The following is a 12,401-nucleotide window of genomic DNA, read 5'->3' on the forward strand; positions in this document are numbered from 1 at the left end:
AAGAGTGACAGCATGGGATCCTCAAAGAAACTCTCAAAAGATCTGAAAACAAAGATTGTTCAGTCTCCTGGTTTAGGGGAAGGCTACAAAAAGCCATCTCAGAGGTTTAAACTGTCAGTTTCAACTGTAAGGAATGGAATCGGAAAATGGAAGGCCACAAGCACAGTTGCTGTTAAACCCAGCAGGTCTGGCAGGCCAAAAAAAATACAGGAGCGGCATATGCGCAGGATTGTGAGAATGGTTACAGACAACCCATAGATCACCTCCAAAGACCTGCAAGAACATCTTGCTGCATGTGGTGTATCTGTACATCGTTCTACAATTCAGCACAATTTGCACAAAGAACATCTGTATGGCAGGGTGATGAGAAAGAAGCCCTTTCTGCACTCACGCCACAAACAGAGTTGCTTGTTGTATGCCAATGCTCATTTAGAGAAGCCAGATTCATTTTGGAACAAAGTGCTTTGGACTGATGAGACAAAAATTGAGTTATTTGGTCATAACAAAAAGCGCTTTGCATGGCAGAAGAAGAACACCACATTCCAAGAAAAACACCTGCTATCTCCTGTCAAATTTGGTGGAGGTTCCATCATGCTGTGGGGCTGCGTGGCTAGTTCAGGGACTGGGGCCCTTGTTAAAGTCGAGGGTCGGATGAATTCAACCCAATATCAACAAATTCTTCAGGATAATGTTCAAGCATCAGTCACAAAGTTGAAGTTACGCAGGGGTTGGATATTCCAACAAGACAATGACCCAAAACACAGTTGGAAATCTACAAAGGCATTCATGCAGAGGGAGAAGTACAATGTTCTGGAATGGCCGTCACAGTCCCCTGACTTGAATATCATCGAAAATCTATGGGATGATTTGAAGCAGGCTGTCCATGCTCGGCAGCCATCAAATTCAACTGAACTGGAGAGATTTTGTATGGAAGAATGGTCAACAATACCTCCATCCAGAATCAGACACTCATCAAAGGCTATAGGAGGACAGCGTCTAGAGGCTGTTAGATTTGAAAAAGGAGGCTCAACTAAGTATTGATGTCATATCTCTGTTGGGTTGCCCAAATTTATGCACCCGTCTAATTTTGTTATGATGCATATTTTCTGTTAACCCAATAAACTTAATGTCACTGCTGAAATCCTACTGTTTCCATAAGGCATGTCATACATTAATAGGAAGTTGATACTTTGAAAGCTCAGCCAATGATAAACAAAAATTCAAAGAATTAAGAGGGGTTCCCAAACTTTTTCATATGACTGTATATAAAGTTTAAATTAATTTACTAACCTTTATTGACCTCTTCAGATTATGATGATACATGCATTTTTTCCACTGTATTTCTAAGGCTGATAAATAGCTAACATGTTTCCTGCTTATTATCAGGGATATTATTAGACATTTATTACACACTGTAATATCCCTTTGGAATGAATAAACTACCCATTCATATTGTAGAGGACGACTGTACATGCCTGCTTTGTCCATATACTGCAATGATTATCTACAGGTAAACAAAACATCTCATAGAATCCTGGTAAGCAAGTATTAAGATTTAAATTGGATACAAGCTTTGGTATTTGGCCAGTGAAGGAATATCAGGATGGATGTAGCATGTGACAGTGAAAGTTGTAGATAAGGTTGTCTACTATGTTCTTTATAAGTGAACTAAGTGTTGACTGTCTGCATGTCTGGAGACGTAGCCTTCAGCATCATACCAGCCCATCACAAAAGAATCAAACATACATTAGAACGACACATACATTAGAACACTCTAGACGAGAACAGGCCATTCAGCCCAACAAAGCTCACCAGTCCTATCCATTTATTTCTTCCAAAAAAACATCAAGTCGAGTTTTGAAAGTCCCTAAAGTCTTTCTGTCTACCACACTACTTGGTCACTTATTCCAAATGTCTATCGTTCTTTGTGTAAAGAAAAACTTCCTAATGTTTGTACGAAATTTACCCTTAACAAGTTTCCAAAACAGTGTCCCCGTGTTCTTGATGAACTCATTTTAAAATCACCGTCTTGATCCACTGTACTAATTCCATTCATAATTTTAAACACTTCAGTCAGATCTCCTCTTAATCTTCTTTTGCTTAAACTGTATAGGCTCAGCTCTTTTAATCTTTCCTCATAATTCAACCCCTGTAACCCTGGAATCAGCCTAGTCGCTCTTTTCTGGACCTGGAACACATTCAGACTCACACCAGAGACAATTAAGAGACCCACATGGTAATTTTTCATAATACTGGAGAATGCTGAAAGATGATGAATACAGATCAAGTAAAAACTCAAAGTAGAAGGCATTCAGTTACACCTAGGATCAAAGATCTATAAAGCAGTAACTTTGTTCATGGAGTCACCTTGTTTAGCCAGTTAGGAATAAAGGTGCAATGCAAGATAAGGCATGATTGTGTTATAGTGCTATTGGGACTTAAAATACTCACAACTCAACACATCACAGTAACTACACTGTTGTTTTATTAATAAACCGTTTATAGAGGCACTGTGTCCCTCGTCCCCTTGAGCTTACCTATTATTGGTTGTAGATTTTTCTCCATTACCTTGATGAACTGTTGATAAATACGAATGGCCAGATCACTGAGAATCTGCCTGTACTCAGAGATATCAAAATTGTTCAAGCAATTTTTATTCTGGCGTGAAGTATTGTGCTTCATAAATTCCTTAAACAGAGACACAGAGATATTTAATCGTAATTAATTAGTAATAAACATCATGATAGGTTGGCAGATGGAGCCAGCCCTGCAGCATCAGTATACAATCCTTGATGAAAAATCAGTCATCAGTCAAAGTACTGAAATAGTTTTATATTACTCTATATCTACTGCATACATTTGTATCAACATGCACACATTTAAATATCTAGCCTAGAGTGAAATACAGTTTTATCTTTGGACATCTCTTACCTCCTCACCACTGTACTGCTTTAAACAGTTAAGAAAATGCATAGCATTGGAAAGCCAAAAAGAGAGTGTTTCAAAATCCTCGGGGTGATCCTATGAAACAAAAGCAATTCTTTGTTAATCATAGCTGCAGTGCATTTAGCTGAGGCAGCAGAGTTAAAGCCAAAAGAACCATTATGTAGCTAAATCTTACTTCAAATTTTGTAAGGCTCTTAAAATAAAAAGCAAGATCAATCCATCCTCTTCCCTAGAGAAACAGCGATGGCAATAATGTTGGGAGTAGATAATGGCTGAGTCTATTTGTTATGAACATGAGAAAAAAAAATGGGGATGATTTATGTTGTAGGATGAAAATACAGTGAGGATTTTTTTTATGATTCCATCAGCAAGATTATGAAAAAAACCTCAATAATCATATGTAGCATGATGCATTTTAGAAATAATACCTGCTTTCTATGTTTAAGTAATGATTTCTAGTATTCAACTAATTTTGATCCACTATTTTTCTTTCATTTTAATATATTATTTTTAATGATACTACTGTCTTATTTCCTGCGTCTTATGTGATTTTAATTCTGTGTTGGCTACTGCAATACTGCACTTTTCTCCTTGGGTTCAAGTAATCATTTCCTTGTCTATTCAATTAAAATGTGTTTGCTCCAATTTGGATTTTCTAAATGATTGTTAATTTATGACAGTAAATGTAAATTAGCTAAAGATAACGTGAATGACAAGTAAAACCTAATTGGAATGCTTGTATCATATGAAAAGCTTTCATCATATCTCATATCCTGTGACCAGCAATCAAAACCCTCATTCATCCATTCATATGATAATATCTAGGACCAGCTGCCTGAATGTATGTTTAGTACAGTCATTGATAATTTGATGTAGCTGATCCTAATTAAACTGATTGTGCAGCATTCTCATCGTTACTTTGCAACTGTCTACACCAAGGTTCTGGATACATGCCATGCCAGTCATACATACGATATGCAATAAAAGTCTAATGCCTCTCACTATCAAAGTGGATAAAAACACAGTTCTAAATACAGAGTGTTGAAATTAAGCCTAGTGAAACATCTGAAATGTGTAATCACTTCAAAATAACCACTTGGAAAATACCACTGCTCATTTGTTCGATGTAAGAAAACACAATGTTAAAAGTGGATTGATAAGGAAGTCCATAAAGAACTTTACAGATCAGATAAAACCACTAAGAGTGTTAAGCTCAATATTAATACTTCCAATATCACACTCTGTTTTTTAGAAGCTGCCAGTATCTCTACTAAAACTAGCTGACAGAGTAGTTAGATCCAGATTCCCACAACCCTTTGTGTAAACAATTGTTTCCTGGTTTGCATCTTAAAATCATTTCCTCCTCACTTCCAGTGATGTTCTTGAGCCATTTTTTTGAAAGCTGTCTACCAGAGAAAACTTATAAATGTCTTTGAGAATTTTGAAGAGCTGGATTAAGTTCCTAAAAAGCCTGTCTGACCACAGAGTTCCAGATCCCTTAGCCTTCAGAGGTACTTTTGGTTGCCTGTGTTATCCATCATGTATACATACAACATTAACCTGTCATCTGTATATAGAGCTAACTGCTTGCGCTTGCACCATTTTGACAAATTTATTGGTTGTATTTTATTGTTCATTCAGTGTTTTTATTTTCTTTTTCAGTATTTTACACGATGACATTAATATACAGTATCAGTGTGTATGCCATTATTTCAGACAATGGTTTCCACTGTCTTATGTATAAGGATTATTGGACTATGATTTCTGGGATCTCTTGTGTATTGAAGTCATATTTTCACCTTTCTGTCATCAGGTACTTCAGACTTTCCTGCTTTGCATTTTACTACTGGTTTATGAAAATCACCTTTAAATTTCCTTTTGCACTACTGTTTTGATCGATAAATTCAGTTGTAGTTACTGTAGCTAAACCTGGAGAAATCAGATACTGAATTTGCATAGATGATCAAAATTAGGTGTAACTTGTAGCTTTCATTGTTTTTTATTTGTTATGTTTTTGACCAAAAATGTTTTAAGAGTCACTGTTAAAAATAGGGAAAGTTTAGCAAAATCCAATAGGGTTGGATTTGTTTGTCAAAGAAAGCAGTTAAATAATAAACAATACTAAATTATTTAACTTCAGTTTTACCTCAAATCACTCACAATTGTCAGCTCTAATATGATTAAATTCAGAGTGTCATTCCACTCCCACTTTCATGAACTGAGCCAGCATTTTTTGTTGCTTACTGATGTTATGTGTATATTTGGTATCCTTAAGGCCCCATCTGCCATTAAGACGGTCTGTTTAAAACAAACTGTAGCTACCTTCAGCAGAAGTTCTGTTCATCAGTCTTTAGTTTACATTTCTTTTTTAGTATTTATTGTGTCTCTTGTGTTTGGACTCATTGCTTTGCTTCTCTGACTTAGTCTTTGCTTACCCAATGGGCCTATTTATTATTCTAGTTCTTTCTTTAATCCCACACTCTTGTTCAACAACCTTTAATTCTGCCTTTTCTCAGTGTTCTTGTTCGGTTTCATTCATATACTGCACACATGCCTCTACTTTACCCTGAATTGTCTATCATTTTTAAATTGTACAATTAGCAACAAACAAGATCCCTTTGAGCAGCTTAAGTCCAGATACCTGTAAAGCAGTCAGAGACCCAACTGTAGTGGAAATGCCGATTTATTTTTTTTGTGAAGACAAAAACAGTGCATAATGCTTGGATACTACTTAGCACAGGCAATGCAATGCAAGTAGATTACAGTAATAATGAACTATTTTTAAAAGTATACATTAGTCTGTCTAAATCATAAATTAGACTGAATTTAGCATAAAATGACAAATTACAGAAATTCTAAATTGTTAAACAATCAAAAAAAGTATTTTATACTAAATTGAGGAGACGTATAAAAACCTTGTTGTTATAACCTACAAAGACAATTAGAAAAATATGGAAAACAATAACTCTTTTTACCATATCTTATGATATGGGTATCATAATGCTACTGCCTACCTTTATCATATCCTTTAGGCCATTGACAATTGAATTCATTAAGGACTTGAGCTTGGCAGCATCGTTCATATAATCAGCATATCTCACACACATAAACAAGAGGTGTGCTGGCAGACCTGGAATCATGTTCACCACAACACCTCGAGGTTTCAGATCTAAAAATGGGTGAATCAAAACAGTTAATTCAGTGAACCCTGCAAAAGGTAAAATGCTTAGCTATAGAAAGGAGAATGTTACTCTAATAGGCACACAGTGACCAGAATCAGCTGTCAAGTACAGTAGTTTTCAAGGATTGTTGGGAAAGGGAGAGGATGCTGCCTTAGGTCTGTTACAGGATAGACAGTGTAAAAACTTTGTGTTCATAGTTGTGTTCAAACCGGGGTGGGTTATTATAGAGGAAAATATTTTCTGCTAAAGAAAATGTGGCCAAATTGTCAAAAACAATAATAATAATAATAAAAAAATTGCATACACCAGGTGAAGTCATTTTAAGTATACTACCTAGAATAAGGTGCTTGATAAGTTTAGCTTCATCTTCACTTTTGTATTCCAACATTCCAATGTATTCCTTTGGAACAGGAGGTGCTTGGACTTGATTGGCTATATAAAGAAAAAACAAAATCTCCATTGGTTAATACACAGAGAAGAGTTGAGACAAACATAACAGCAATTTGCATATAAAATGAATATTTCACATCAAAGCACAATCAGACATTTAACCACACTGTTATGGGAATACATAGAGTTCATAAGTAATTTTTAATTCATAGTTTCAGGTTCTCAAGAAAAGGACACCAATATTGCCAATTAGATTGATTAGTATGAAATCACTGTATTCCCAGAGGTCCCAATTACATACATACAGAATATTTCCAAGGAGTCAATGACTTGTATTGCCTCTTTAAGCCTCCCTAAAAACAGACTGAAGCCCCTGCCAGGTGGTGTGACTTGCCCACCTGCCAAGTACACACATGGAGTCCCCTTTTCACCTTTTGCCTATCTCTCTTTCTTTGTTTCTCTCTTACACTCATCTAATTCTTGCTTTTCTTTTGCCGTCACCATTTGACACTTTGCCCTACTTAACCTCACATTCTAGATCCAACATGCCTCTGGTCATGAGATGGCTTTAAACCTTGACCTAAATTTGCTTATGGCTAAACGTGGGTCAGGTTTAGTCATATTTTTACACCAGGGACAGACTAAGTGGTGTCCCTGCATTCTTAATTCTTCTGTTTTTCTTAAAAGATTGTGTTTTCTCAGGTAACCTCCATGCTTTCTCCTTAATCCCAGTCCTTCCAGGAATGTACTGCCACAAAACAGACAAGAGCTTTGTAAGTAGACCCCTGCTAGTATTTCCTTTTCAAAAAGCAACATGGTGCCATTTTTTTTTCTGGTTTCCTTACAAGCCAATATGGCCTTGTTATTTCTTCTACAAAATGGATGGGCATAGCAGGTGTTATGCTTAATCCCAGGTTACATTTACCAATGCCCCTGTTTACCACCCTTACACACCCATCATATATCATATGGCCCAACTACTTCCACACTGACATGTGCAGAACTTGTGCCATAGGACACCACTTTACAGTATATGACTATGCACCATGTGGCGGGCGACTGGGACACCCCTTCTACTTATGTTCCGGGGGAGCAGCCATGGGCTCCTCAGTACCTCCCCTGGGACGCTTGGTGGCAGCCTCCCTGGCTGATGTTGGTGCCTCAGTTTCCCGCAGGGCTCCATGGGAGATGGAGTTCTTCACAGCCCTGTTGGGATCTGGTGTGGCCGCCAGGGGGTGCTGCATGGGTCCTTGAGGCGGCCTGGACAACTATACAACCCCGCCCAGAAGTGCAATTAGAAACAGGTGATCAAGCACCTGGAGCACTTCCGGGTGGGCTATAAAAAGGGCCAGCATCCACCACTCAGGAGCCAGAATCGGGAGGAAGAGGACGAGGTTGCCAAGGAGGAGTGGTGGTGCAAAACGGGAGTATTGTGGTGATTTGAAAGTGCTTTTTGGGACTGTGTATTGCCTGTGGGGTTCACAGGGAAGACGTGCCCCACAGGTGAAGAAAATAAAAGTCTGTGTGTGTATTACATGTGCCTCAGAGTCAGTGTGTGCCGGGTCAGGCACTATATAGCACCTTTATCACAACCCATACATACAGTATATACGCATACACATTTGCATTTATGTAGTTGCTTCTTCAATTTCTTTCTTTTTCTAATCAATATGCAGGTCATCATAGTTCATTACCATTCATATAAACTGACCAATACGGCAACATGATGCAAAACAGCTGATTATCTTGTGATACAGAGGAACATACATGTTGTAATACCTAAAAAGCTAGTTCAGAAATATTTTTATACAGGAAACAGAGAAACTGAATTACTGTAAATCACTGTGAGAATCACGCGTATAATTACAATGAGTTAGCACATTGCTATAAATAAACAAGAAGTATTACTGTATGAAAGGGTGTTTAGAAAATGAACATATGACCAATCAGTCACTTTCAGCCCCGTAGGTAAAGTACAACAGAATTAAAAAAAAAAAAAAAAAAAAAAAAAAAAAAAAGGAGATAAATTATAAAAAAAAAAATAAAACAAAAAAACCATCCAGCTCCGTAGCATACCTTTTTCAACTGCACGGAATGCCTGAATCTGGCTTTGAAGTCGCTTGATAAGTCGATCCTTTACATCAATCTGCTCCTCAAAATCCTCAAAGCAATTAAATAAAAATATTTTCAGATTTGAACAGGTACTGTTTTCAAGCACTGCCAACTGCCGGTTGTTTATTTTGGCACAGAATCAATGCAGTCAGTTCTTCTTGTAACATTTGGAAATATTCAACTGCAGAAGCACTGCCTAGACACTGATAATTTTAAATGAATAATGATTCATTTTAACTTGATATGTTACATTAAAGACTAACACAATTGACCATTTCTTTTCTTGACTACGACTCACCATTTTTTCTGCACTTAGTCGGGTCGTCTCTTGCCGTAGTTTGGTTTTTGCTTCATTTTCAGCTTCATATTTTTTCCTCAGGTCCTCATTCTCCTGCTCATTCTTTTTCACCTTTTCCAGCAGGTCCTGCTTTTCCTTATCATAATCCTTCACATGAAGCTCCAGCATTCTTTATCCACACAACCCCAAAAAGACAAACTAATTATCTTGGAAGCATTTCATGATTAAATATCTGAAAACCTTTTAAACTGTAAATTTGAAATTTGGTCATGTAAAAAATGGAAGGGACAAAAATAAAAAAAAAAATCAACGTTTTTAATTAGCCAAGAGAGCCCGAATCATCCTCTCTGTTGTGATATTTTAAAGTGCTCTTGATGCCCAGACATTCAGATAGTTTGTTGCATCATGCTCCGACTAGGACTAGACACTCAGATACTCAGGATACGGCAAATTCTCAACCTTTTTTTTATTGTTTTCAATTCTACTCAGCATTGTTATAATTAAGATATTGTTTTAAACAAACAATGATATGTATACATTTTTGTCTTTAAATTTATAATATGGATGATAGAAAACACTGACAAAACCGAACTAGGCTCATTTTCTGAAAAACTAACTCCTTACCTGCATTGTGACTGTACGTCTTCAAATTCATGATGTAGCTGGTCTATGGTTTCTTCCATTTTGTCTAAAGAATTTATCAGACAAAGTCTAGTTAGAGTTGCAGTCATATTTAAGTCGACTAAAAGAAAAATGGCAGGGTCAGAATGGTTCTGAAATGATCACAAACAAATGAAAAACTAAAATTTCTTCATTGTAAGTAAGCAAATATTGAGAGTTGATATGAGAGAAGGATTCAGACCTATTTACAATTTTTTAATTATTGTTAATTTAACAAATATTTTATTAGAAAACTAAATGATAATTAAGAGGATTGGTTCAATCTTTTTGACAAATGGGATCATTACAGCCCCATTCATAAATGTGATTGAGGTCATTTTCATGTTAACCATCCAAGAAATGTACACATAAGGACACATACTTAGCTGGTCTGGAAATTTGCCAGACCATTAAAAACATAAGAAATTTGACACACAAGATGAAACCACTCATTACATCAAGCTTGTTTGTATGGCTAATAGTTAAGCTGTTCCAGTAGCTCATCCAGATAATTCTAAAATTTTGTCTAGGCCTCTGCTTCAGCTACATGTCTCGGTAGTTTGTTCCCAATTCCTAAATAAAGTAGTGCTACCTGACTTCAGTCCTAGATGCACTTCCCCTTAATTTATTTTTCCACAGGTGTCCTCAAATACAGGATTCACCATTAAGTTGAAAGAATTCTGCTGAATCTACGTTATAAATGCCTTTGAGTACTTTGAAGACCTGGATTAGATCCGCACACAGTCTACTCGAGAATAAACTGGTTTAATTCTCTGAGCCTGTCACAGTTGCACATGTTCTCAAGTCCCATGACACACTGGGTTGCTCTCCTCTGCAGAACTCCAAGAGCTGCTAGGTCTTATTTTATAGCATGGTAACCATAATTGTACACAATACTCCAGATGCAGTTTCAGTAGCGCATTATACAGTCTGAACATAACATGCCTTGATTTGTATTCATCAGTTTTTACAATATAACCTAACATATTATTTGCCTTTTTTATTGCTTCTGCACATTGCTTAGATGATGAAAATAGTGTCAAATTTAAACTAAAAACAACAAGGATGCAATAACTTCAATGTCCACCATACTCCTACCTCAGTCTGTACCCTTTAGAAAGCAATTTACAAGTACACTTCTCTAATATCCTATATTTGAAAAATGGGGCTGCTAGCATAGTAACCCCAGTCATTATATTACATTCCCAGGCCATTATATCTTTTTGCCTGGATTTTTAACAATTTCTTGCTAGGAATGCTAGTTTTCCATCATCATCATCCCAAAGACATGCACGTTACACTAATAGAAGACTCTATATTGTTCTTGCATGGCGGAGTGTGGCTATATGAATGTATATGCCCAACAACAGACTCATTTTGGGGCAGATCTCTAACACAAGAATAGCTAACAGAGAGTTGGATGTGAGGCAGCGACTTGTGCCTGAATGTGCTCTCTATACAAACAGTGGCAGCGACTTGAGAAAATCACTGCCACATAAACTCAATTCTCCTGCTACTTGAAGTTGCGCCAAGTCAGTTAAATTATCTTCATTATTGTAAAAAAGTACAAAATTCAAACAAGAAAAACAGGTGGTCACTTAACTTACAGCATATAGAAATAAATGAAAGAGGAAAAGAGCCCTGTGCACTCAGAGTGACTATACATGTGCTAAGTATTTACGGCACACTTACATCAACCCCATGGCTGCATATATTTTTCTGACACTAAAATTTATTGGCAAGCAACACAATCACCTACGATCTAGAATTGTCCATTGCAGCCAACAGTTTTATCTTAAAACTTCAACATAAATTTTAATTGTCCAATGAGTATTACTTTAAAACATGTTATGCTTAAGAAATATGAATTGCAATAAGCCATAAACTATTCACAATTAACAATGGTATAATAAATACAGTTTTTAAAGCATGTTAAAAGTTTTGCTTTTAACAAAAATGTACTGTATTTTATGTGCTCTACTACAACATGTACTTATATTTTATAACTTATTTTTGAACATGACTCATTGTTATAAAGATATTTAATAAATTACAAATGTAATACCAATACCATTAATGAAGTAAATTAAAAAAATTCTTCAACTTTCAAAAAAGTCAGCCAAGTCCTGGAATGCACCTGAATGTTATGCCATATGTACATTTTCTAATTTGATTTATAATGCTTGCATGCCACTTTAAGTTTGTTGAAGTGAAGGGGAGAAATCTAATCAGATGCTGTCTCAATGATATGGCTCAGATAATAAATGTGAATGCCATTACATAACTAAAAATGCTGACCAACACTCAATGTAGAAGTGATAAAAAAAACCTGATATTTATTACACATTCTGGTATAACAATTATTCTTACATTTGTGGAATTTCTTGCAATATCCCTCCAATTTAGGGTCCTGGAGAGGAAACAACCCTGGGAGGGACACCTTTACTAATATGAAAAGGATTTAAGGATTTATCATTTTTGATGACATGGTCTTTTAGTGTATATTTACATACACACAAAGTCAGTGCATTATAAGGGATAATAACAAGGTATATGCATACAATTTATAGGAGATGGGCACATAATAATAATTCTTTGCATTTATATAGCGCTTTTCTCACTACTCAAAGAGCTCAGCAATTGCAGATTAAGGGCCTTGCTCAAGGGCCCAACAGAGCGGAGTCTCTTTTGGCATTTACGGGATTCGAACCGGCAACCTTCCGATTGCCAGTGCAGATCCCTAGCCTCAGAGCCACCACTCCGCCACATGGGTAAAATACTGTCATCTCTTGTGCTATTCTAAAAAATGAGTA

General features: G+C 36.4%; 1 protein-coding gene across 1 annotated transcript in view; it reads right to left on the minus strand.

Annotated features, from left to right (window-relative positions):
- myo5c (myosin VC) overlaps window positions 1–12,401 on the minus strand; it is a 99,890-nt gene that overhangs the window by 9,644 nt on the left and 77,845 nt on the right. Inside the window, exons 31-37 of the mRNA XM_028822443.2 lie at window positions 9,553–9,616; window positions 8,929–9,097; window positions 8,595–8,679; window positions 6,462–6,560; window positions 5,961–6,115; window positions 2,932–3,021; window positions 2,538–2,688 (exon numbers count right to left, since the gene is read on the minus strand). Of these exons, the coding sequence (XP_028678276.2) occupies window positions 2,538–2,688; window positions 2,932–3,021; window positions 5,961–6,115; window positions 6,462–6,560; window positions 8,595–8,679; window positions 8,929–9,097; window positions 9,553–9,616 (813 nt within the window). The remainder of the gene's footprint in view (window positions 1–2,537; window positions 2,689–2,931; window positions 3,022–5,960; window positions 6,116–6,461; window positions 6,561–8,594; window positions 8,680–8,928; window positions 9,098–9,552; window positions 9,617–12,401) is intronic.

The sequence above is a fragment of the Erpetoichthys calabaricus genome, chromosome 17 (genome assembly GCF_900747795.2).
Source record: "Erpetoichthys calabaricus chromosome 17, fErpCal1.3, whole genome shotgun sequence".
Lineage (NCBI taxonomy): Eukaryota > Metazoa > Chordata > Cladistia > Polypteriformes > Polypteridae > Erpetoichthys > Erpetoichthys calabaricus.